The sequence below is a fragment of the Hyperolius riggenbachi genome, chromosome 2, assembly GCF_040937935.1.
Source record: "Hyperolius riggenbachi isolate aHypRig1 chromosome 2, aHypRig1.pri, whole genome shotgun sequence".
NCBI lineage: Eukaryota > Metazoa > Chordata > Amphibia > Anura > Hyperoliidae > Hyperolius > Hyperolius riggenbachi.
In genome coordinates this window covers 453,531,295-453,556,296 of record NC_090647.1, presented here as the reverse complement: position 1 = coordinate 453,556,296, position 25,002 = coordinate 453,531,295, and the positions used below count along the sequence as shown (strand labels likewise).

General features: G+C 44.8%; 1 protein-coding gene across 1 annotated transcript; it reads left to right on the top strand.

The window, feature by feature from the left end:
- Positions 1 to 1,740: 1,740 nt before the first annotated feature.
- Positions 1,741 to 24,631, top strand: LOC137544778 (protein ABHD15-like). The gene is made up of 2 exons (XM_068265868.1): positions 1,741 to 2,653; positions 23,636 to 24,631. The coding sequence occupies exons 1-2, from the start codon at positions 1,794 to 1,796 to the stop codon at positions 24,156 to 24,158; spliced, it is 1,383 nt and encodes a 460-aa protein (XP_068121969.1). The 5' UTR covers positions 1,741 to 1,793; the 3' UTR covers positions 24,159 to 24,631.
- Positions 24,632 to 25,002: the final 371 nt, after the last annotated feature.

The window sequence follows — 25,002 nt, the reverse complement described above, 5'->3', positions numbered from 1 at the left end:
AAAGAACATGAATTCAAAATTTTGCAATTCTGCAAGACATTCAAAAAAGACTTATTGCCACCATTATAACGGCCTAGAGAAGCGAGGTGTGCATCTGGAGTAAGGCTAGCAGGTGATGTCGTTGCTAGGGGCAACAGAGAGACCGAATTGGCATTGGTTACTGAGTGTTGCTCACACTGACTTCCAGAGCGATCATTAAAGATCTCATTCCATGCATCAATTAATGGAATCACAAAGTCTTGCACACACAGATTCATTTCAATTTAAGAAAAAGCAGACTCAATGCATGCATGTAAAATTATGTTACTCTTAGCAGTGTAAAATTCATAGAAATCAATCATTCTCCAATTCATAAATCAAAGCTTCAATTTCCCAATTTTCAAACGGAGGATCCCATTCATTCTTGTCAGGAACTAAACAATTATTTTGTGCATAATTTACAGTTGGACCAGTCTGCAGGAAGCTAGCTGGAGTGGACTTAGCTTGGCTTACTCCTGACAGAGAATCAACTTGACTAACTGGATCATTACTAGGAACCTGATGCATGGTTGCTAAGGGCAATAACAAAACAGAATGAGCATTTTTCTTTACAGAAGGTAATTGCTTAGGGATTCTCAGCATCACAGGATCAAAAATGGAACGTCTTAAATTAGTGCGACTACATAAATGACTGGTTGCTATGAGCAATGACACTGCAGGTTGAGAAAGCTGATTGGAATCACCTGCATCCTGATTGTTTTTGGATACAGCTGACTGACTAGCTGCTAGTACTTCATTGAGAGGATAAGGTAATAGAGATATTTTTAGCCAGGCTAGACCACGTGACCTGTGCGGTGGAACGCACAAAAACCCATCCTGGAAGCCGACCTGGCGAGGTCAACTTCTGCAGCGGAGGACACCGGGAGCCACCGGAGCTGCAGTGAGGGCACAGGATGGCTGCCAGGGGCTGGAGGAATCCCCAGGTAATGTGATTTTGATTTTTTTATGTAGCTTGGATGTATCCTTTAAGACTATTGGCTACTTGGACCAGTGGCGTAGCAATAGGGGTTGCAGAGGTCTCGACTGCACCAGGGCCCTTGGCCAGAGAGGCCCCGTAATGTGCAGTATCAATTGTTATGTATAGAGTGTTTGGGGGACCACATGTAAAACTTGCACCGGGGCCCATAGCTCCTTAGCTACACCACTCACTAGTACAGGTGGCTAAACCATACGCACATTCATTGTGAAATGAAGGGGGAAATACTGGACCACTATAGCGCTGGGTCATATGACATTCACATGGTCTGCTGTAAGATTTCCCATTGTCTAGCTGGAAAGCAGAATGAATATCCAAGTAGTAACTTTATATCCAGTTACACATATTTGGAACCTGCTCAGCAAAAACCAAAGTACTGATCTTTAAGGACACTTTTACTGCGCTTTCCCTAGGATTATTCTTTTACATGCGTACTTTTATGACGCAAAGGAAAAGTTAACTGAAAGACAGATATCTATTGCAACAAATGATTTAATAATTTCATTAAAAGGACACATTGCTGTTCCTTAATAGATCATAACTCAGCAGACCACAAGCACCGAGGGTATAAGCAGCAGGCTTCATTTACACACAAACATGAATCACTGTTTAAACAATTTGGCACAGGAACAGTTCAACCTCTTCTAAACCCCAAAGCCAACTGTGAGCAGAGTGCTTAAATAAATAAAGCACTTGTTAGGTAAAGCAGAAAGAGACATGTTTGGTTCAAGGACAGCAGATCAGGATCAGAAGTCAGCCCTGAAACAAGTGACCAAATATGATTTCACTGTCAGCTTTGCGGAGCTCGGTCTGCTTTGGCATGCAGTTTCTGCTTGGCTTTATTTTCAGGGTTCTGCTAAAATCTAAAGAGAAAAAAGACAATTACATGGAGGACCAAGAAGAGGATGACTGTTTTGGAGATATCCTCAAAGGCTCCTGGGAGTCCCTTCCTGGAGGCTATCAGCTCATATGTAAACCATCAGCCCTTGCCAATTGGTTGCTCAAGGCCATCCAGCACTTGCCACAACTTGAGCCGTCTCACTGGTGGTGGAGGAGCTGTCCAAATCTTCAGACTCTTATGCAGCACTTGCTACCAGCTGACGATCCACTGGAGGTAGCCAGAGATCACCTGCAACTCACAGATGGTGGCATTATTGCCTTAGATTGGGTAGTGGGTCCAAGACAAACTTCCAAGCTCAGAAGAGGCACAAATGCCACAAGCAGCCCACCACTGCTCCTGGTCATTCCTAACCCTTTTGGCAAATTAACCAGAAACATTCACCACCTCTGCTTACAGGCTTTAGGAAAAGGTTATTACCCAGTCATATTTAATAGGCGAGGACAAAACGATTGCCCACTAACTACCATGAAGTTGCAAGATTTTGGGGAACCTGGAGACCTGAGGGAAGCAGTTGCTTATATTCGTTCCAGGCATCCAGGTTCAATGGTATTTGCCGTCAGCGAAGGGCTGGGGTCTGGACTGTTGCTGTCTTATCTCGGTGAATGTGGTTCATCCAGCTACCTTACAGCTGCCTCCTGCATCTCCCCTGTGTTCCGCTGCCAGGAGTGGTTTGAGAAAAAGCTGCCCTGGCCATATGAATGGGCTTTGCTGCTATATCAGAAATATGCTCTCAGCAGGTAAGGTGAAACTTCATTCTTAAATGCCTACCAAAAAAAAAATATTTTGTAAAAACTGTGTTATTCAATTAATACAATGTGTAAGGCTACACTTCTAAAGACTTAAAACCATCTCTAGGCAAACTTTTATAAATGATCCATGGGGAGGAAAGACTTTACTTACCTTCCCAGGCCTTCTCTTCTTTCTTTGGGAATCCTTTTCTTCCACACTGCTGTGAGTCTTGGACAAGCATCATAGCATCTTCAGTGCTGTCCACCCCAGCGATTCTGGACACCTTGCTGGTATTTGGGTGCCTGCTCTGTCAGTCAAAGCGGATCTACTTACCACCCCAAAGTTTTGATCCCTGTTTGCGGTGGCCATCTTGGAGATAGAAGCTGACAGATCTTTACCACTAAAACACGGTGTAGGGAATGAACAAGAACGTGAGGAAACCTTTCTAAGGGGGTGAATTATGTTGTCTCTGCACAGGGCTAGTTTTAAAGTTATCTACTGTAAGGGAACCTAAATCTATCTTCCATATTTATTTCCTTTTAAGCAAAACCAGTTGCTTGGCTATCCTGCTGATCTCTTTGGCTGCAATAGTGTCTGAATCACAGACCTGGAACAAGCATGCAGCTATTCCATTCAGACTTCAGTCAGAGCACCTGATCTGCATGCTTGTTGAGGGTCTATGGCGAAAAGTATTAAAGGCAGAGGATAAGCGGGACAGCCAGGCAATATGCATTGTTTAAAAGTAAATTAATATGGTGGCCTCTATAGCCATGTTGCTTTAGGCTCCCTTTAAATGGAACGTGAAGTGAGAGGTATATGGTGGCTGCTATATTTATTTCCTTTGAAACAATAACAGTTTTCTGGTAGTCCTTCTGATCATTCTGGCATCAGTAGTGTCTGAATCATCACACCTGAGGCTGCTTCTGTATTTTGGCGTCAGCGATGCGGTGCGTCACGCCCGTCACACCACATTGCACCACCAAAAACAAGCCTTCAGGGAACACCGCGTTAGTACATGGTGCTCCCTGTCTGGCAATCGGCCAAGCAGCAAGTGACACGTGCTTGCGGTCACTTCCTGCTTCAGATATGCAGAAGTGCAGGGCAGCGCATTGTAAAAATATGATTCCACGCATGTGCGCCTCGGCGTCTTGACGCCAACATTTAAAAAAACCTGCATTGCCATATGTCAGGAACCGGCCCGCGGCACGCCTGCGTATACGGTTCCCGACTGCGGGTTTGACCAGATCAAGCGGGGAGCAGCCTTATTCGAGCTAAAACAAGGCTGGGACCCCTCAGAACACCTCTCACTGCCACCACTAGCGGTTCGCTAGACACTTCCACTCTGCTGTCGAGTCCTCATCCGCGTTTTCGTATTTGGGTCAGCTTTGCGCTTAGGCCGAATACGGGAACGCCACGCACCCACACACACACACACAGTTGCAATTTTACAATGTGTGAAGCAAAACCACTAACAGTCGTTCCGAACGATACTGTTAGCTACTCGCACTGGCGTTTTCGTACGTTGGGTCAGCTGCGCGCTTTAGGCCAACGTATGACAAACGCCCCCACACACAATGCAATTCCAATTTCATATGGTAGTGTTGCTCAAGCATACAATTAGGCATGGATTTATACACAGTTGCACTTCAATCTCTTCTAGGCTATGAGTGTTAGTTTAGTACAGCAGAAGTCAAGCTTATTAAATAATAATTTAATATTCCAGGGAAAAAAGTGGAACAATGCAGAACAGAATATATACAAAAGATTACAAAAAACAAAATAAAAAAGTTACAAAGATAAAAGTTACAAAAATACACACAAGACAGGTTGCCGAAAATAAAAATGGAATAAACTAAAGTGAACTTACCATCGCAAATGTCCAACCGTGGAGATACGCGGATTTACCGATTTCCTCGGGATCATCTCTAGCAATGTGCTACTCTCGAGAGAAGATACCTGTGACTGTTCTGGACCAGCTTAAATAGTCTGAAGTGTCCCCTGGGGCATTTAATGTCCAGCCCCCAGGAACTAATGCAATTTCCCCGTTTGTGACATCACCGAACGCTTGTCATAATCTTCCTGTGATATGCGAACTTCAAAGGGTTCCTGTTTCAGCTTTTTGAAGGTTGCAGATTTCACAGGTAAGATTGTATCCTGAGAACAACAAGTATCCTGTTTACACTTACAGATTTCAAAGCAATTCCATTTTCAGCCCACTATTCAGACATAATTCAATTTCCACAGGTAAAAAATGGTATCAAAAGGACTTCACCCCTTCACCCATTTCCAGTAGGCTTTCATGTACATTTCAAACATCCCTGTGTTAGTCTCCAGACTCTGGTAGTCTTGCTTTGTGTATTGAGACAATGGGCCGTCTCCTGAGTTCACAAAGCCAGGCAGATAATCCCATTAGCAGGGAACCACTCTCAGAGGAACTGCATACAGAAACTCAAAGTACTTCATATGGTCAAGATAATCACCCATTTCCTTGCCCCAAGCAACTCAAGGCAACAGCTCCCTTCTAGCAGACCTACACGGAACACAGGCAGAAAAATGAAAGAATATTTTCCGTTATTATCCTTAACATCATCAGCACCCCAATATATCACCACACCATACACTAACAAGCTTTCCGGGCCAACGTAGATCGCCGCAGATGCCGCACGGTCACGTAGTTTTGCGCTAGCGTTAAATTGGGCACATCTGGAGCAGCATACCGCACCGTGGGAAACATGAACTTCCCCGTATGGTTTCATTGGGCTGCGGTAGCAGTGCGGCAATATGCCGCACCACACCGCACCAGTGTGAAAGGGCCCTCAAACAATGCAGTCAATTTTTGTCAAAAACATGGGGATCAGCAGGACAGTCAGGTAATGTGCATTGTTTAAATAAATATATCAGTCTTCATATCCCTCTCACTTTTGGCCGCAAAGTCTAAAGTTTAAAAACTTAGCAAGGTTTCCCTGTGTTAATCATAAGTACTAGGAATGTATAGGGGGATAAAAGGGACCAAAAAGCCCTCCTACTAAAAAAAACAAAGCTTGGTGTATTTGCCTTCTTAAGACAGAAGGAAATCTGCAATAATTCAGCTAGAAGTGAACATTTGTGGTTACCCACAATGCACTACTACTGAATATGCAAATTATTCCTTTGCATATTGAGTAGTAGTGCATTTTGGGTAACCACAAATGTTCACTTATAGCTGAATTATTGCAGATTTCCTTCTGTTTTAAGAAGGCAAATACACCAAGCTTTGCTTTTTTTAGTAGGAGGGCTTTTTGGTTCCTTTTATCCCCCTATACATTCCTAGTAGTTTGGGTCACCCTGAGCTGCTTGGTTACTCTGTTGTACTGGTCCAAGCCCTATCTCATACAGCCTTATCAATCCCTGCCATGTACTAATGAGGACCAAAAGTCCGAAATAGGCTGTCTACATGTATGTTTGATATGGCTGTGTAAAATTTAAAGCTATAAGCTTGCTGTACACCAGCAGTTTTGGATGCTTGCTTGGCTTATCAAGGGTGAAAAGGGATAATGTGCATATTCAGTAGTAGTGCATTGTGGGTAACCACAAATGTTCACTTATAGCTGAATTATTGTAGATTTCCTTCTGTTTTAAGAAGGCAATTACACCAAGCCTTAATCATAAGTTAGATGCATTTTTCTCACTGTATAAAAAGGAAAAAAAATCCTGAAACATTCCTATCAAAACACTTGTCTCAATCTTTTCAATGCTTTAAAAAAAACAAAAACAAAACGCAGGTGCTATTTTCAAGATACATTCAATGTATTTTGTATGGAAGTATTATAATATATAGACCCAAAGCCACAAGAATGCAACATTAAAATCAACTTGTAACAAATCAGAGTGAAGCTGGACCACTTGTAAACCTTACTTGCAATGTAAACCTGTGCCCTACATGTCAAACTCCCACCCATGGGCCATATCTGGCCCTTGGAGCCATCAGATTTGGCCCTCGGGAGATTTCCCCAGTTTGCATTATGTTCGGTTGCGCAGCAGAAAAATTCTACATGTCAACTTACTGCCCATAAAATTCTATGGGCCTGTTCACAGTAACTGATCGCATTATTGTAACTTGCTGTATGCAGGCTTTGCATTAAAGTCTATATCCAGTCTCCATTGCAGGTCACACACATTTTAACACATGCATTATGCAACTGACCACTGTGAATCTAGCCTTAGGCTTGGTCAACTTTGTCCACGTTGCATAACAGAGGCGTTATAATGTGTGCGCCAGGGGGGTGCAAGGGGGTGCTCGAGCACCCCCTAGAATTGTCCAAGCACCCCCAAAGCACCCCCTGGAGTGAACTGACTTCAGGCGTCTAAAAGACGCCAAGTCAGTTCACACAGCGGCAGCACGGAGCAGCAGGCAGGGCTACGGTAAGATGGCCGCCCGGAGCCCTGCTCTGCAGACTTCGGGCGGCCATTTTCCCGTAGCCCTGCTCTCTGCATGCAGGCAGGAAGTCTCGTCGTGACGTCGGGAAGGAAGAGGATCGTGGGCGCGCGGGCGCTGCGCGCCACAAGGAGGTCGGGACAGGAGGTCGGGAAAGAAGGTCTTCGGCTGTAGGTGAGTAAATGGGTTTTTCTTTTCTTTTTCAGGTGGTGCTTATTGGGGTCATATCTGCTACGGATTGTGCATATTGGGGTCATATCTGCTACGGATTGTGCATATTGGGGTCATTTCTGCTACGGATTGTGCATATTGGGGTCATATCTGCTACGGATTGTGCATATTGGGGTCATATCTGCTATGGATTGTGCATATTGGGGTCATATCTGCTACCGATTGTGCATATTGGGGTCATATCTGCTACCGATTGTGCATATTGGGGTCATATCTGCTACCGATTGTGCATATTGGGGTCATTTCTGCTACCGATTGTGCATATTGGGGTCATTTCTGCTACCGATTGTGCATATTGGGGTCATTTCTGCTACCGATTGTGCATATTGGGGTCATTTCTGCTACGGATTGTGCATATTGGGGTCATTTCTGCTACGGATTGTGCATATTGGGGTCATTTCTGCTACGGATTGTGTATATTGGGGTCATTTCTGCTACGGATTGTGTATATTGGGGTCATTTCTGCTACCGATTGTGCATATTGGGGCCATATCTGCTACCGATTGTGCATATTGGGGCCATATCTGCTACCGATTGTGCATATTGGGGCCATATCTGCTACCGATTGTGCATATTGGGGCCATATCTGCTACCGATTGTGCATATTGGGGCCATATCTGCTACCGATTGTGCATATTGGGGCCATATCTGCTACCGATTGTGCATATTGGGGCCATATCTGCTACCGATTGTGCATATTGGGGCCATATCTGCTACCGATTGTGCATATTGGGGCCATATCTGCTACCGATTGTGCATATTGGGGCCATATCTGCTACCGATTGTGCATATTGGGGTCATTGGATGTGTTTTTTGTTAAAATCTGCTCACATTACGTGAATTTTCTTGAGAAAACCTGCACAATTATGTGAATTTTCTGGGGAAAGGGTCACCAAAACTTGGGCCCTCTGTCTTTGCGTTGCACTTTTAAAGGGAACCCGAGGTGAGAATAATATTGAGGCTGCCATATTTATCTCCTTTTAAGTAATACCAGCTGCCTGGCTGCCGTGTTGGTCCTCTGCCTCCAATTCTTTCAACCATAGACCCTGAACAAGCATGCAGCAGGTCAGGGGTTTCTGACAATATTGTCAGAACTGACAAGATTAGCTGCATGCTTGTTTCTGGTGTAATTCAGTTCACTACTACAGCCAAATAGATCAGCAGGGCTGCCAGGCAACTAGAATTGTTTAAAAGGAAATAAATATGGCAACCACCATATCACTCTCACCCTGGGTTCACTTTAAATTACAGTTAGCCCCGCCCTCACCCGGTCATGACCACGCCCATTTTTTCGCCGCGTCGCGCTTCGCGCGCCGCAGGTTGTAGCCACACCCATTTTCTGCTGCGGCAGGTCGGCAGCTCCCCCAGAAATTGGTCCAGCACCTGCATAGCACCCCCTAAAAAAATTTCCTGGAGCCGCCACTGGTTCTGTGCCTACACAAAGATTGCAAATGAATTGAGCCGCCCATGAGGACAGCGAGGGAGGCAAATGGAGTACATAGGTCTGGAGGAAGTGCCAGGTAAGTAAAAATGCTGCTGTGTGTTTAGATTCAGGTTTCCTTTAACCTATACTTTCACACTGTACAAAGACTTTTTTGTATCACTGATACATTCAAATACATTTCCATTTGCTGGAAAACACATTCAGCTTACAATCTCCCAGAAGGAAACTTGTTTGTAAGTAGGGGACCGCCTGTATAGTCTGTTCCACTAAGAAAACTCTGTCTGACCCATTTGCTCACTAACAAGGACCTTAACCCAAACGGTCCAAAGTTTGGACATTACTGCCTACCATAATGGCCACCAACAAACATGGTTGCTGCAACTATAAGTTAGTCATGTGATCCAGCCTGATAGAGCAGTCGGTGCAACCCTTTACTGCTCACAATTTGCTGCAGTCTTTAGTGGAAATGGTTTATATATAATATGGTGACCAGACGTCCCGCTTTAGCCTGGACGCGTCCTGGATTTAGGGTCCCCTGTCCCAGGCTGCGCTATGTCCTGGGAAACGTCACGCTTTAAGCCATGGGCCCGCTCCATCCTGCATAGTCTTCTGGCAGGCAGAGCAGGGCTACGAGAAGATGGCGTCAGAAGCCCTGTACTGGAGACTATTTGTTTCTCCAGTACAGGGCTTCGGGTGCCATCTTCCCATAGCCCTGCTATTCCATTCTGCGCGGGAGATTGCAGGAGCAATATCTCCGGGGGGAGCTGCGCGCCAGAGGCCGGCCGGGAGAGGAGACTTCTGTCAGGTGAGTAAATTCTTTTTTTTTGCAGGTGAAATGTTGCCCAAATTGTGTGTATTTTCTGCTGAAATGTTGCCCAAATTGCATGTATTTTCTTCTGAAATGTTGCCCAAATTGCGTGTATTTTCTGCTGAAATGTTGCCTAAATTGCGTGTATTTTCTGCTGAAATGTTGCCCAAATTGCGTGTATTTTCTGCAGAAATGTTGCCCAAATTGCATGTATTTTCTGCTGAAATGTTGCCCAAATTGCGTGTATTTTTTGCTGAAATGTTGCCCAAATTGCATTTGTTTTCTACTGAAATGTTGCCCAAATTGCGTTTGTGCAATGATCCGCTCAGCTGGATGCACTGGCAGACAGCTGTTTGACCATTCCTCTAGTCTGTGGGCTGCAGGTCTCTGCAAGAGAGACCTGTCTTTTCATTACAAGTTTCTGGTCTGTTCTGCTGCTGAGGAATTTGCATACACTCGTTATGCAAATCCCCTACCTGCCTCCTTTGATGACTGGCAGTATAAAGAGCTATGTTTCCCAGAGTCCTTTGCTGGTCATAAGGGTTAGTCCTGTGGAACACTCTTGGAGTGTCAGCCTTGCTCATTGTTTGAAGATTAGTTTAGAGTAATTCCTGGAACTGCACTAGGCAGATTCCCTAGTGCAGTTAGGATTGCATATCTGTTTTGTTTGTCTGTTGCGATTGTTCTGTCCCAGCAGTGGTCGACAGGAAGTCATTCTGATCTTTGTCCTTGGAGTATAGCTGGAGCAGAGGTTGCTACCAGCTATCTCCTCTAATCTGTCTTGCCTGGATCACACTCGCCTTGCGCTAGTGCTGTGGATCCGTCTCTCTCACTTATTCCTGTTTTCGTGTATCTGTCTTGTCTGCTACGAACGCTTGCTGGAGGCTCGGTGAGGTAACCGTTAAGCAAGCGCTCGCGTCCTCTGTTTCATGTTTGTCTGTCGGTAGTTAGTTAGGCGTGCTTGTCCCTGTTGTGCTTATCACGCAGAGACCGCGCATAAACACGTGCACTGTTGCGAATGAGTGCGGTGTTCGCGTTTAGCTAGCATTTGTTATTTTCCTTATCTTCTCATTGTATGATTTGCTGTGCCTTTGCTACTCTCGTGCTCTGCCTTGCTGTAGCCTTGTGTCACCTCTGGCAATCGCCTCTCTCGCGATTGCGATCCTACTTCATATCTGCTGTTGTGTATGCACCGTCGCAGGTTGGCGACTAGTTTGGTGCACACACATACAATCTGTCCCTGTGCTCATTCTCTTTCGCAATCGCTTCTCTTGCGATTGCGTTCTCACTTGGTTTCCTTTGTTGTGTGTCCACCGTCGCAGGTTGGCGGCTAGATTGGTGGACATACATACATTCCTCGTCTGTGCTTATTCAGTCTTGTGTCGCTGTTAGCAATCGCCATCCCTGGCGATTGCCTTCTCTCCTGTTCTTCATGGTTGTGTATGCACTGGCGCGGGTTGGCGACTAGATTGGTGCACACACATACCCTCTGTCGCTTTGCTCTCTCTCCTTCAGGGCTATCTTGCCCTGCGTTTCTTCCCTTCGTACAATTCCTGTCTTGCGTCTGTGGCAGGGCAGAGGAGCTGTTCCTCTGCATTCCACAGCTCCTCCTGCCGACAGGAATTTCCCTCTACAGGTGCATTGCACCTTTTGCTGGGTTCCCTCAAATTACACGCTTGTGGAGGATTTCCGCAGTGTCAGCGCACGTCTTGTGCGCTGATCACGGAGAGAATTCCACAATTGTTACAGTTTGTTTTTTGCTGAAATGTTGCCCAAATTGCGTTTGTTTTCTGCTGAAATGTTGCCCAAATTGCGTTTATTTTCTGGTGAAATGCTGCCCACATTGCGTTTATTTTCTGGTGTCTAGGGTAACTGTTGCTACTGTTGCTGCATTTATTATTTAGTGGTCATAGATGGCTATATTTGCTGCTTTGCCCATACAATGTCACGGCCATGCACATTTTTTGGCACCCCCCCCAGTCGTACGCCCCCCCCCCCCCCGCGTCCCAGGTTGGACCCAGAAAAATCTGGTCACTATATATATATCCACTGAACAATATGGACAATCTGCTTCATGCAGCATTTGTTAACTGCCTCATTTAAAGGAAACCTGATCAGATAATAGTGAGGCCGCCATATTTTATTTTTAATATAAGGATTGCTGTAATGTTAACTGTTAGCTTCAATAATGTCCCACTTCTGCAATAGGAATGTTGTCAGTGGAGCTGCAGTAGTGTTGCAACGCCTGATCTGTATATTTGTTGTAGGTCAGTGATTCAGAGGACATTCAAGGAAAAAGATCACACAATAAAGCTGGACAAATAGCATTTTCAAGGCAGTTAGTAAAGGCGGCTTCTATAACACTCTTGGTTCAGTTTCCTTTGAAGTGCAGCATAATTTTTCCCCTAGGAAAAAACAACATTTTCCAAAACATTTAAATAAATACTGATCAAATGCATAAATAGCCACAGGGATTACAAGTGGCGATTATGTATTGCTGTATAGCATCGAGCAGTACAGTGCTAATGGACGGAAACAGTGATTCAGCTGATTCTCAGTCAGATATAATCTGATCTAGATAGAATAGGGCAAGGTGGTAAGGGGTAACTGTGGAGACAGAGAATGGTTTACGTGAGGGATGACTGTGGAGACTGTGGATTCCATCAAACCTCTGTGGAATGTGCTGGTACCCTATACCACATGAAACTATCAGAGATCTGATGGAGTCCATTTATTGGTGGTGTCACAGCTGTTCTAGCAGCACAAGGAGGACCTACACCCTATTAAGTGGTTGTATTTAACCACTTCTACCTCAGCTATAGTATACCGTATTTTTGGACCATAAGACGCACTTTTTCTCCTCCAAAAGTGGAGAGAAAAAGTCAGTGCGTCTTATGGTCCAACTACTATATTTGGACCAGTGCAAACGAACTAGCGCAAAGGTGTCCCCCGGTAGTATTAACCACCACCATACCGATGTCCCCATGTCCTCTGTGGCCTCCGTTCTTAGACGCTCTTAATTGTGCCCCATTCATGTAATGCATTCATGCGCCTCAATGACGGAGCCATAGTCCTGCCTCCATCGGGTCCTGTTAACGAGCAGAGTGGTGGAGATTGGTGGGGCTGGCTGCAGCACCCTGCTTGATTGGCTGCTCAGTCTGGTAGTGAAGGGGATGCCGCAGCGTGCACCAGTGTATGCTGCTCTTAGTGGCAGCCGCCGCGCATGAATGGAATGGGGCACAATTAAGAGTGGATAATGACGGAGGCCACAGAGGATATGGGGACATTGGTATGGTGGTGGTTGATACTAGTGGGAATTGGTTTGTGGCAAAGGCGAAGTCGCAGCGTGCACCAGTGTACACTGCTCTGAGTGGCAGCCACAGTGCATGAATGTAATGAGGCACAATTAAGATCAGCTAAGGACGGAGGTCACAAGAGAGATAGAAAAGGGCAGGGTGCTGGAAGCTGCACAACAGGATGGTTCATGGACATGATGTCGAGCAGCAGGCATAGTTCCCTCTCTATGGAATGGATGGTGGGAGCGCTCCCTGCACAGGGATGTCTGTGTATGTCTGTGTGGTCTGTCAGTGTCCGCTATGCAGCCAGGACAGCCAGCTCTCCCATTTACCAGAAATGTTGATGTGCTGCAGTGCTTGACGGTACTGTTAGTCAGTATGTGAATTTTTAAAGGGGCAGAAAAGGACATGGATACAGAAGAGGACAAAGGAACAGAGAACACATGGGGACTGAGGGGAACATTGGAGGGCACAAAAGGTACTAGGGGGACACAAGAGGAACATAATTGGGGGGAGAACATCCACAAGATGCCCCTGGACCATGGAGACACAAGGTTTAGTATATATGTTTTTGTCCTATAAACCTAGATGCATCTTAAAGGGGAACTCCAGCCTAAACAAACATACTGTCATTACGCTACATTAGTTATGTTAATTAAAATAGATAGGTAATATATTCTGTTACCCACCCTGTTTCAAAAGAACAGGCAAATGTTTGTGTTTTCATGAGGGCAGCCATCTTTTTGGTTGGAAAGGAGGTGACCGGGAGAATAAGACACAGTTCCAACTGTCCTGTGACCTGATCACCCCTACCAGTTGCTAAGCAATAAGAACAACAACATCAGAAATCCCATCATGCTTTGCACAGCATCAGGGGAAAAATGCCTGGGCAGTTTTCTTTGATGGGACGGAGCTTAGCTTCTGTGCAGCTAAAAATTAGGCTTTCGTAAGAAAAACAAAGTTCTGATGCTGTGAAGCTGTTAAAGAAACACAAAGCCTTTTCAGTGCTGCTGAGTAGATTTTTAGTCTAGAGGTTCACTTTAAGGTCCTTATGATCCGAAAAATACGGTATCTACATTCTTACACCAGGACCTAGATACAACTGCATTTAATGAGCACAGTGAATTTTCTTGATGTCATCAAGCCAGGACCCAGTATTTGCTGCAGTACAATGCTTGCAGCTGTGCTAAGTGGAGAAAAGCTGCACTAAGGCTGTAAAAGGGAGAGGTGAGTTAATACTGACCCATCATGCTTCTTTTTAGACTACCAGTGAAGTCTATAAGGATACCAGACCACCACCTTTCACACTATTATGGCGTGTCACAACGCGGTACTCTCCTTCATCGCTCCCTTGCGGCTTTTCCTTTGCAGTGGCCATTAGTCTCTATGAAACTGCCCACACTACCCAACGGTGCGACATGATGCGGTGGAAGTGCAGACTCTGCAGTGCATTGCCGAGTGGTATGAGAAGTACCACTCAACACGCATTTACATTGCAGACAATGGCACTGCAACAATCTAAATAGCACATGTGCTTATCGGCCGTACCTCCTGTCCAGCAGGTAGCACATCAGTGTTTGGGGTGTGGAGCTATGCATATTACCCTGTAGTCGCACTCTGGCACAGGGTAATGTGCAAGGAGAAATGGTGCAGTGCAATTGTCCTGCAGCAGCCTTACCTGCTGTAGGACAATCGGACTGCCCCATGTGTGAAACCAGCCTAAAGGGGAGGGGTGACCACCCGGAAGATCTATATAAGGGAGGGGACCACTAGACTACCAGAGAAATAGATTTATGGAGAAATACCACGGGACTACCAGGGAGATCTATATAAGGGAGGGAGGACCATTGGCCTACCAGAGAAGTCTATATGGAAAGGGATGCACTAGACAGGGACATCTATATAAGGGAGTGGGAGTACTAGACTATGAGGAAAGGAGGATAACCATTATACCATTATGGAAATCTATTAATGGGGGGGGGACCACAAGACCTCCAGGATAAATGTATTTAAGAGGAAGGAAGGACTACTAGACCAGGTAGAGCTATATAAGGGTGTGGCCGGACCGCACAATGCCTTCCAATCGGTTTCAGCATACAGACCAGCCAATCTCGTGGATGCAATAGATAAGCTGAGACCGTTGGAATTTTGGCAGCAGACAGACCAGAAGGAGGCGTGCAACCTATAAAACCAGAATACTAGGCTGCCACCATATCTGTTTAAATGGGACAGAGAAGCCCACTCTGGCTGACTCTAAGACCTGCAGATAAACGGTTAAAAACACACTCTATTTTGGCTAATAGCAACACTTCTCGGTTGCAAATCTTCCGAAAGCTAGGATTCTTTCTGTGTGGCTGAATAGTAGGTGTAGCTGAGAAATCAATAAATGACTTTAGAGTATTTTATTATAATGCAATATAAATAATATATACAGAAAATCATTAAAATCAACAATTATAGAGACAATAGTAGCACAGTATAAAAATAAAAAGGGAAGAGGTAAACAAATATTTAAGCTCAGGTAAAAATGTCCTTTTGTGAAGTCTGAGCACATGGAACAGCCCTTTGTTTCAGTTCAGGAAAATGGCCGCTGGTTCAGTCCTCAAACCAGCAGCATGCTTTCGTAACGATGGAATATGGAGGACTTCTTTTGAATGACCCACATTTTAGGGTGGGGTCTCAGGTTCAGCCCAGGGGCGGTTAACCTTCTGGGTGGAAGATTGAAGTCAGCGAGAATATTACATTTTCATATTTCCTCGCACGCTTGTCGCACACAAATAACAGTCACAGATCCAGAATCCTCAGAATATGACAGTTCATATGACACCAAACCTGGTTGGTGTTGTATGTTCTGGCATGAAGTAGCTGAATACCTCGGGTTTTGGGGATGGCCTTGCCATCAATTTAATGTTAAAATATTCACTAGACCTGGACCAGCAGGATGATATAATTTTAATTTTCATACCTCTCATATAAACGGTATTCCTTAAACAAGCAAAAATCATATACTCCATGTATTCCTAAAGCTGATTACACGGCCCCGCCGTGTCTATCAGTGACCACATTCTCAATAGGCCTCCTGCTGTGGCCTTCCTGCATTCTAAAGTAGCTTAGGCCAAATTGTACTGAATCAAACTTAGCTGAGGGATAAGTTTCTTTGAACCAGGTAATTGAATGCAAACCCTGGCTTATCAGAGCAAAGGTATCTCATGAAAAGAAGCTCTGCCAGCAGCTATGAAAGGGCAGTGACCCCAGGCTCGGCAGCCTGCTATCCCTAAACATAAAATTTTGATCTGGGTTGGTAACGACAATCGGTGCAGGAAACCGATTGCGATTGCATTTTCTTGTCTCACGGCTCTTCCGTGACAGGTGTACCACCATAAAGGGACATAGTATATAAAGGTGCTCTATAGGGGAGGCTACAGGGGGTCTTTAAATTAGTGGATGCTTTAATGAAAGCAATTAAAAGGGAGATGTGTACAATAGAATCAGAATAATGTATTGTAAGGCTTGGTGGTGTATTCTCCACAGTCAGCATGCAACGCATGAGCTGGCGTGGAGGAGGTACACACACTAGCACCAGGAAACAGGCTATCCCTAGTATAGTGGAGGGAAGGACAGACTCCAATAGGAGATTGTGGCGCACAGAGCCGGTGCAGATCTGACAGCCACAAACAATGCTTTCGTTATAACGTCTCAGCGCAAAGTAGCGCTGAGCGCATAAACCAGAACTGAGGAGATCAGGACAGGAAGACAGAATGAACGCTTGCTAGCTAGCGGCTACTTAGCGACAGCAAGCGTCCAAAACCAGACAGACTGGAATGAGGCAGCCAATGTGCTGCGGCGATGGCGTGCCTCACAAAGACAGGACAGGACAGTCAGAAAACAGCAGGATCAAGATAGATGAACGTAACACAGATAAATATACAATAAGTATGTTTTCCTAGCGTATTACAATTACAGCTATCAATGAAACTATTTGTAACGTCTGACTAACATATGTATATATCGGTAATGAACCGATATATGACATAAGCAGGAACGCTGACTAGGACTAGAGTAATACAGGGAACAGGACTCAGAAGGATTCGCTATCTCTTCGCAGAGATGAACGCAATCCACAAACGGTAACAGAACAGGATTCAGAAGGATTCGTTATCTCTTCGCAGAGATGAACGCAATCCACAAACAGTAACAGAACAGGATTCAGAAGGATTCGTTATCTCTTCGCAGAGATGAACGCAATCCACAAACAGAACCAGGAGCAGGGTAACTACCTCAGCACGGGTGGTCACGGTACGCGCAACCTACCAAAACGTGCTGGAAAGCTGACTAACTGCACACAGGATATAAACAGTTCGTGTACGTATACATCAGCGACACTGATGTATCAACGTAACACAAATACAAGGAAAATAATAAACGTGCTGGTATGCATATATATTGGCAATGAACCAATATATGATGCAAAGACCAGCAAAGTATCTTTATAACAAGAAACACGATCGGGGGCTAAAGCGACAGCAAGACAGGCTTAAGCTGAAGCTATGAAAACCCAAGGAAACCCTGCAGGAAGCAGATCTTTATACTGAGGTCATCCAATGGGAGCAGACATGCAGATTCCCACACAGGTGAATGATAATCAGTCACAAGCTGACAGCAGGGAAAGACAGACAAAGCTATGCAGCTTGCATGGAAATAGATCAGAACTGCCTGAGCTGCAGCACTACTACTTCCAGCAACAGCTGCTGCAGCAGCGATCATCACAGTACCCCCGCCCTTAAAAGCGGATTCCAGACGCTTTTCAAAACTGAAATTCCCAACAAAACAGTCCGACTGATAATTCATGATGACCGGGACAGCCCGGCAAGACCGAATTCCAGAATCAGTCCCCACAAGACTGGACCCATCAGAACCAGAACCTACAGAACCATGCCCATCAGTACTACAAGCCCCAATGTGACACCCATCAGAACCATGATTTCCAGAAGAAAGCCCTCCGAAATTCCCTGAGCGATACCCACCGCCTTCCAGGAACCGTTCAGAAACGCCAAAGCCTTTGCAATGCCCACCGGTACTGTCTTTACCAACACAAAACCCACTGTTGAACCAGTCCAAGGCACCAGGACAAGTTTTCTCAGAGACCTCCCAGAACACCTTGAAGCTCCAAAGAGATCCCCATAGGTCAGAATGCCCCTTAGGCTCACATGGAGAACTATCAAGAACCCCTATGGAACCTAGGGCAATTCCCGAGTCAGGGCCACAAGGACAAACATCAATATCAGGGCCTTCAGGGACCAGAACCATCTCTGGGCATGCAGGCAGACCGGCAACATCAGAACGTGTTCCCACTAAGGAAGCATCAGAGCACGCTAACACCTTAGACACACTTGGGCATTCTGGCACACAAAGAACATCTGGGCACACCGGCACAAGAGAAACCTCTGGGCATGTCAAGGAACTGTGAGCCTCAGGGTCAGCCAAGACAGGACCAAAACCAGGACTGGCCAAAAAAAAATCATGACTAAACTTCGCAACTACTGGACTTTTACACAAGAATGCTGGATCAGACTTAGATGTCGCTGATTCCAGCAAAGTCAGTAACAAATCAGATTCAGGGGCACTAACAAGACAGGACAAATCTTCTGATGTGTGCACTGAACCAGATAGGGACTCCACAACTACCTCTGGACTGGACAGAGACTCATTTAATACACTGGATTGGAGCTCATGAGGCGCTGCAGAACAAGTCAGTATTGCAGCAGCCCCCACTGGACTAGGCAAAACTGAGGAATTCCCTGGACAGGAAGGGGACTCTGGAACCTCTGCCACAGCGGCCAGAGAACCAGAATCTTTCAGGATACAGGGCTGGGTTTCAGGAACACTCATCAGACCGGACTGAAATTCTGAGATTTCTATTATTTTGACCAGAGAATCAGAATTATCCATGTTACAGGGCAAGACTTCTGAAACATTCAGAGGACAGGGCTGGAGTTCCTCGGCTGTTACAACACTGGAGAGGGACTCAACATTGGTTAAATCAGACTGTGTACAGGGCAAGGTATCTAACACAATTGCTGACGAGGACAATATTTCAATGGCTTCTGCTTTGCTGGGCAGAAATTCACCAAGTTTTATTAGAGCAGACTGTAATTCCAAAACAGCTGCTAGACAAGTGAATATTACTGCAACACCAACTGAGGTAAGCAGTGCCTCAGACCCTTCTGCTAGAGGGTTTGAAATATCCAAAGTACTGGGTGAAGCATAAGACTCTGCGACCACAGCTTCACTGGACAGGATCACTGAACAGTCCATATTGCAGGGCAAAACCATGGAAGCACCTGCTGGACAGCATAATGATTCTGTGACCTGAGTTTCATTGGAGAGACCTACTGCACAATTCATGGTACAGGGCAAATTTATTGGAACATTTTCTGAACAAGGTAATAATTCTGCGATTTCAGGTTCACAGAGCAGATGCTCTGAGCTATTCACGAAACTAGAGCGAGGTGTAGAAACAGGAAGATCAAGACACAATGTTTGCGCATCTGAATCACCATTCAATTGTAAAATTGGAAAATTCAGATGCTGGGGTTCTGAGATTTCTGGACAGGATTGCTGGGACTCGGAAATTGATGTAGTGCATCTATTGGCATCTGCTGGATCAGACAGGAGTTGAACTTTATTAACACAGGTAATTTCTGCAGAAGTGTTTGCAGAGACAGGCAAGATTTTTCTGGTGTCTGTTTCACTGAACAAAGACTCATGAGTACTGGCTAGGCTGGACTCAGAAGTCAGCAGGACCTCTGGATTCTCTGCTGAGAAATTTGTGCAGGGCAAAGTTAAGAAAGTATCAGTGGCTTCTGTTTTACTGGGAAGTAACACTGAGTTATCCATGGTACAGGGTGGAGTTACAGGAACATTCACAAGACATGGCAGGGACTCAGTAACTGGAGAAGTGGGACAGTCTCCAATTGACAGTGTGTCTTCCCTGGTATCAACTGATTGAATCGCATAAAAATCATCCAAAATCATTTTCCACACATCGATCAATGGAGCCACAAAGTCATACCCACACACACCAGTTTTTATTAGGTTATAGGCAGACTTAATGCATGCATTCAATACTAATTCACTTTTTGCACTGTAAAATTGACAAAATGAACTTGAATCATTCTTCCATTCATTGACCAGAGCTTCCATCTCTCCTTTCTCAAATGGAGGATTCCAAGCATACTTAACAGGCAGATCACAGTTTGCAGATATGATTGTGGCAGGGACATATATTGGGTTAATTAGCAGGTGATTGGCAGATTCCTTATTCTTAAGAATCTCTAATACCTGTAGCAAGTGTTTAACTGTAGTGTATGCAAACTTTCCTTGCTTCACAAATAAGTTGATTTGTTCAATACTCTGTAATATCTCCTCATAATCATACTCAGATAATTCTTTTAAACAAAAATCTTTATTTTCCCTAGCCAGTGATGAAAGTTCATTAGTAGTTTCATAAGTCCATTTAACTCCCCTGAAAGACAATTGCATTTCATTATCTGTTAATGGCAGAATCTCATTATAGGTCTCAGTCGCTAAGGATAACGACTCTGCAGATTGGACACGTTTCTTAGAACGTTTGCGTTTTGCCTTTGACCTTGCTGTTTTTGATTTATTCAAAGCTGCAGGAAAATTATCAGTAACACTTTCTGCTTGCTGCTCATTCTTGCAAGCAATTGAAGGAGCAGCTGATTGGCCTGCTGCCAGGAGTTCATTAAGAGGAAAAGGCAATGGATCTATGCGCAACCAATTGTGAATTACAAAAGCTATAAATTGCAAAGGACTTTGTCTAAACTGAGTGTGATCTAAGACATCGATTGCCCAATCAAAAAGTTTGCCCTTAAAAAGAGCACAAACGATCCAATCAGACCAGGTAGAAATTGCAGAAGCCCGAAAGTCGGGATTGGCCAGAACTTTAACCAATTCTGATATAAATTTGTCTGTAACTTCAGGACCAAGCTTTTCAAATTTTTTAAAGGAGCAGGACCCCTGACAAACAGTGTCATAATTTCTGGAAATTCCCCCCACAATAGGGATTGGTAATGGGGTTTTCATAATGTAAGGCTTGGTGGTGTATTCTCCACAGTCAGCATGCAACGCATGAGCTGGCGTGGAGGAGGTACACACACTAGCACCAGGAAACAGGCTATCCCTAGTATAGTGGAGGGAAGGACAGACTCCAATAGGAGATTGTGGCGCACAGAGCCGGTGCAGATCTGACAGCCACAAACAATGCTTTCGTTATAACGTCTCAGCGCAAAGTAGCGCTGAGCGCATAAACCAGAACTGAGGAGATCAGGACAGGTAGACAGAATGAACGCTTGCTAGCTAGCGGCTACTTAGCGACAGCAAGCGTCCAAAACCAGACAGACTGGAATGAGGCAGCCAATGCGCTGCGGCGATGGCGTGCCTCACAAAGACAGGACAGGACAGTCAGAAAACAGCAGGATCAAGATAGATGAACGTAACACAGATAAATATACAATAAGTATGTTTTCCTAGCGTATTACAATTACAGCTATCAATGAAACTATTTGTAACGTCTGACTAACATATGTATATATCGGTAATGAACCGATATATGACATAAGCAGGAACGCTGACTAGGACTAGAGTAATACAGGGAACAGGACTCAGAAGGATTCGCTATCTCTTCGCAGAGATGAACGCAATCCACAAACGGTAACAGAACAGGATTCAGAAGGATTCGTTATCTCTTCGCAGAGATGAACGCAATCCACAAACAGTAACAGAACAGGATTCAGAAGGATTCGTTATCTCTTCGCAGAGATGAACGCAATCCACAAACAGAACCAGGAGCAGGGTAACTACCTCAGCACGGGTGGTCACGGTACGCGCAACCTACCAAAACGTGCTGGAAAGCTGACTAACTGCACACAGGATATAAACAGTTCGTGTACGTATACATCAGCGACACTGATGTATCAACGTAACACAAATACAAGGAAAATAATAAACGTGCTGGTATGCATATATATTGGCAATGAACCAATATATGATGCAAAGACCAGCAAAGTATCTTTATAACAAGAAACACGATCGGGGGCTAAAGCGACAGCAAGACAGGCTTAAGCTAAAGCTATGAAAACCCAAGGAAACCCTGCAGGAAGCAGATCTTTATACTGAGGTCATCCAATGGGAGCAGACATGCAGATTCCCACACAGGTGAATGATAATCAGTCACAAGCTGACAGCAGGGAAAGACAGACAAAGCTATGCAGCTTGCATGGAAATAGATCAGAACTGCCTGAGCTGCAGCACTACTACTTCCAGCAACAGCTGCTGCAGCAGCGATCATCACATGTATTTAGCCAAATACAAAGGGGTTGTACCCGGAATTAGTTTTGACTCATACAGGTTCTGGAAGGAGGGGGGAGGGTTGGATGGTGAGAGTAAGGGGGGGAAATGTCCGAAAGCCAAGCGCTGAGGCTGCCATACTACGGTTCTTGGCTTTCGGACGTTTTCCCCGTTACTCTCACCATCCAACCCTCCCCCTCTTTCCAGAACCTGTATGAGCCAAAATCAATTTCGGGTACAACTTCTTTGCACTTGGCGAAATAAATTATTCTGTAGTGACATATAATAGGGGCACCATTATAGTGGGGTTGCAGTGGGAGTTATTATAATAAAAATATTGATTAGCAATGCTACTTTTCAGACTACAGCCCCTATATATACTTTTCTGACTACACCCACTCTGTGACCGCCTAACGCAGGATGGCGGCCACAGAGTGCTTCTCTCGTTCTTCAGCCACACCAGGTGGCGTGACCTCGCGAGAGCCGAGATTAGATTGGAGCTTGCACAAGCGCAAACTCTCAACAGTAAACAAAGCTGGCCGCATTGATCAGCCTGCCAGCCCGCGATCGCGGCTGGGAGGCTGTTTTTTGGATATACAGGGAGAAATATGTGTATGTAGCGCTACGATCTCCCACAACGCTGTACAAGGGACAGTCTTGTCACTTAACTGTCCCACGGAAGGGCTCACAATCGAATCCCTGCCATATACATATGTTTATGTATGTATCATGTGCTGTATGTAACATAGTCCAGAGACAATTTAGGGGGGAGGGAAATAATAAACAATGTTTTTTTTTTTTTTTAAATGTGTTTTTTATTAATAAAAAAATAAAAAACGCAGCAGCAATCAGAGACCACCTAATTAAATCCCTATTTGTGAGAAGAAAAGGGGTAAATTCATTTGGGTGCTAAGTTGTATGACCAAGCAATAAACTGTTAAAGTTGTGAAGTGCTGAATTGTAAAACATCGCCTGTTCACTAGGGGGGTATAAACCTAGGCTGACAACAGAGATGACCCGGAGGACACTGATGGGCCTCAAAGACTACAGTGGGCTGGGAGAAGCCCTAGGTAAGCAAAAATTAACTTTATATCCCCCAGTTCAGGTGTGTTTCAAAGTTCAGGCGTGTGGCTCAAACTTCTGAAGCCAGGCGTTCACCATGACAGCTAGGCAACTGGAATTTTTAAAATGGAATTAAAAAAATTGTATTTCCTGCACTTCAGACTTCTATTTTATGTCTTCTCTCTTCTGGGAAAAAAAAGCACAAGTGACATAAGCAAACATGACAACACTGGGAGTAAACATAATGAGAGGACACACCCTGAAGTGTTCCATTTGTTAATATAAAAAGCAGTAGCTTTTTTTTTTTTATAATTCATAGCTTTTTAAATTATATTTTGTACCTCAGTTAATTTGTTATCATTACAGATATTCCACAGCTTTGGGAGACATTCTACCAACAGATAAGCTATTTGGCAGCAAGACTCTTCAAGAGCTATATGAAATTCTGTTTTGTCAGCGCAAGGGTGAGAAGGTGAGTTGGGATTCTTTCTGGGAGCGGAACGATCCGCTGCGTGATGTGGATGAAGTGGCAATCCCTGTCCTGTGCATCTGCAGCATGGACGATTCTGTCCGGGGACCGCCCCAGCACACCGTCCCCATTGAACTTTTTAGGACCAACCCATACTTTCTACTGCTGTTAACACATTTTGGAGGTCACTGCGGCTTCCTTACAGACTTCTCTGTAGCATGGAGTCACGAAGTTACATTAGAGTATTTTAAGTCGGTGACTGAATTTTTTCAAACAGAAGAGAAAACGAGGTTTACCAAACGGAGGAACTCCAACATGATGACCAGACGGAGAAGACCAACCTTGCAAAAGCGAGAGCTATCTGCTTACAGGGACCTGCAAGAGGAGATATTCAGCTGGAAGAGATCCTACACCAGATAACTCCTTCCACTGGGTCTGGACAAGCATAGGATATAGTGCCAGAGGTGGACAAAGCCAACATTTGGTGGGACCCTGTGCAGAATACATGAAGGGGCCCCATGTGAGTGGCCATAATCATAACATATTACAGTTGGATCCAAATAATGTCAATAACATAAAAGTACATGAATCTAGGTTACATTCTGTACGCACTGTGTTAATGTAGCACACATTTCATACTTGATGCAGTGGATTGGGTGTAAATTATGACACAATGGCCCATAAGCAATTAATGTAAACCAGAGCTGTGGAAAAAAGAAGAATTGATACTCACCCGTGGCTTCCTCCATCAGCATAAACACGTCTGAATCCCACGCCGTCCTCCGGCGCTGCAGTCTGCCATGCATTCAACCGCGATCAGCCCCAGTAACTGGCTCAGTCGGGTCCAGTCTGGGTCTACTGCACATGCGCGGGAGGTCTGTGCATGCACAGAAGACTCAGACTGACCCCAAATGAGCCGCGGGTGAGTATCAATTCCTTTTTTTTTTCCACAGCTCTGGTACACGTTAACTTTTTTTTTATCTCCGTGGACATAATTTTCATATACTCTTTAAAATAACTTTTAGGCATTTTTCAATTGAAAAAGTACCTAAATGTTGGTGAAAAAGTACTATCAAAATTATTTAGAGTATTTTATTGCTCGCTGGTGGTCAGGGGTGGTTGGCCCATGACGCCAGGTGACGCAAGTTCATCAGGCGACATGGACCCTGGAGCGACAACTGGTATTGCTTCAAAGGAAATATGGCAGCCTCTATATAACTCTCACCTCGGGTTCACTTTAACAAAATCACAATGCAGGAAAGTG

What these genes read in the sequence shown, in the direction of transcription:
- LOC137544778 (XM_068265868.1), top strand. Translation starts at nt 1,794, where the DNA reads ATGATTTCACTGTCAGCTTTGCGGAGCTCGGTCTGCTTTGGCATGCAG. An exon ending in CAGAAATATGCTCTCAGCAG is followed by an intron (nt 2,654 to 23,635) that starts GTAAGGTGAAAC and finishes TTATCATTACAG; the next exon opens with ATATTCCACAGCTTTGGGAG.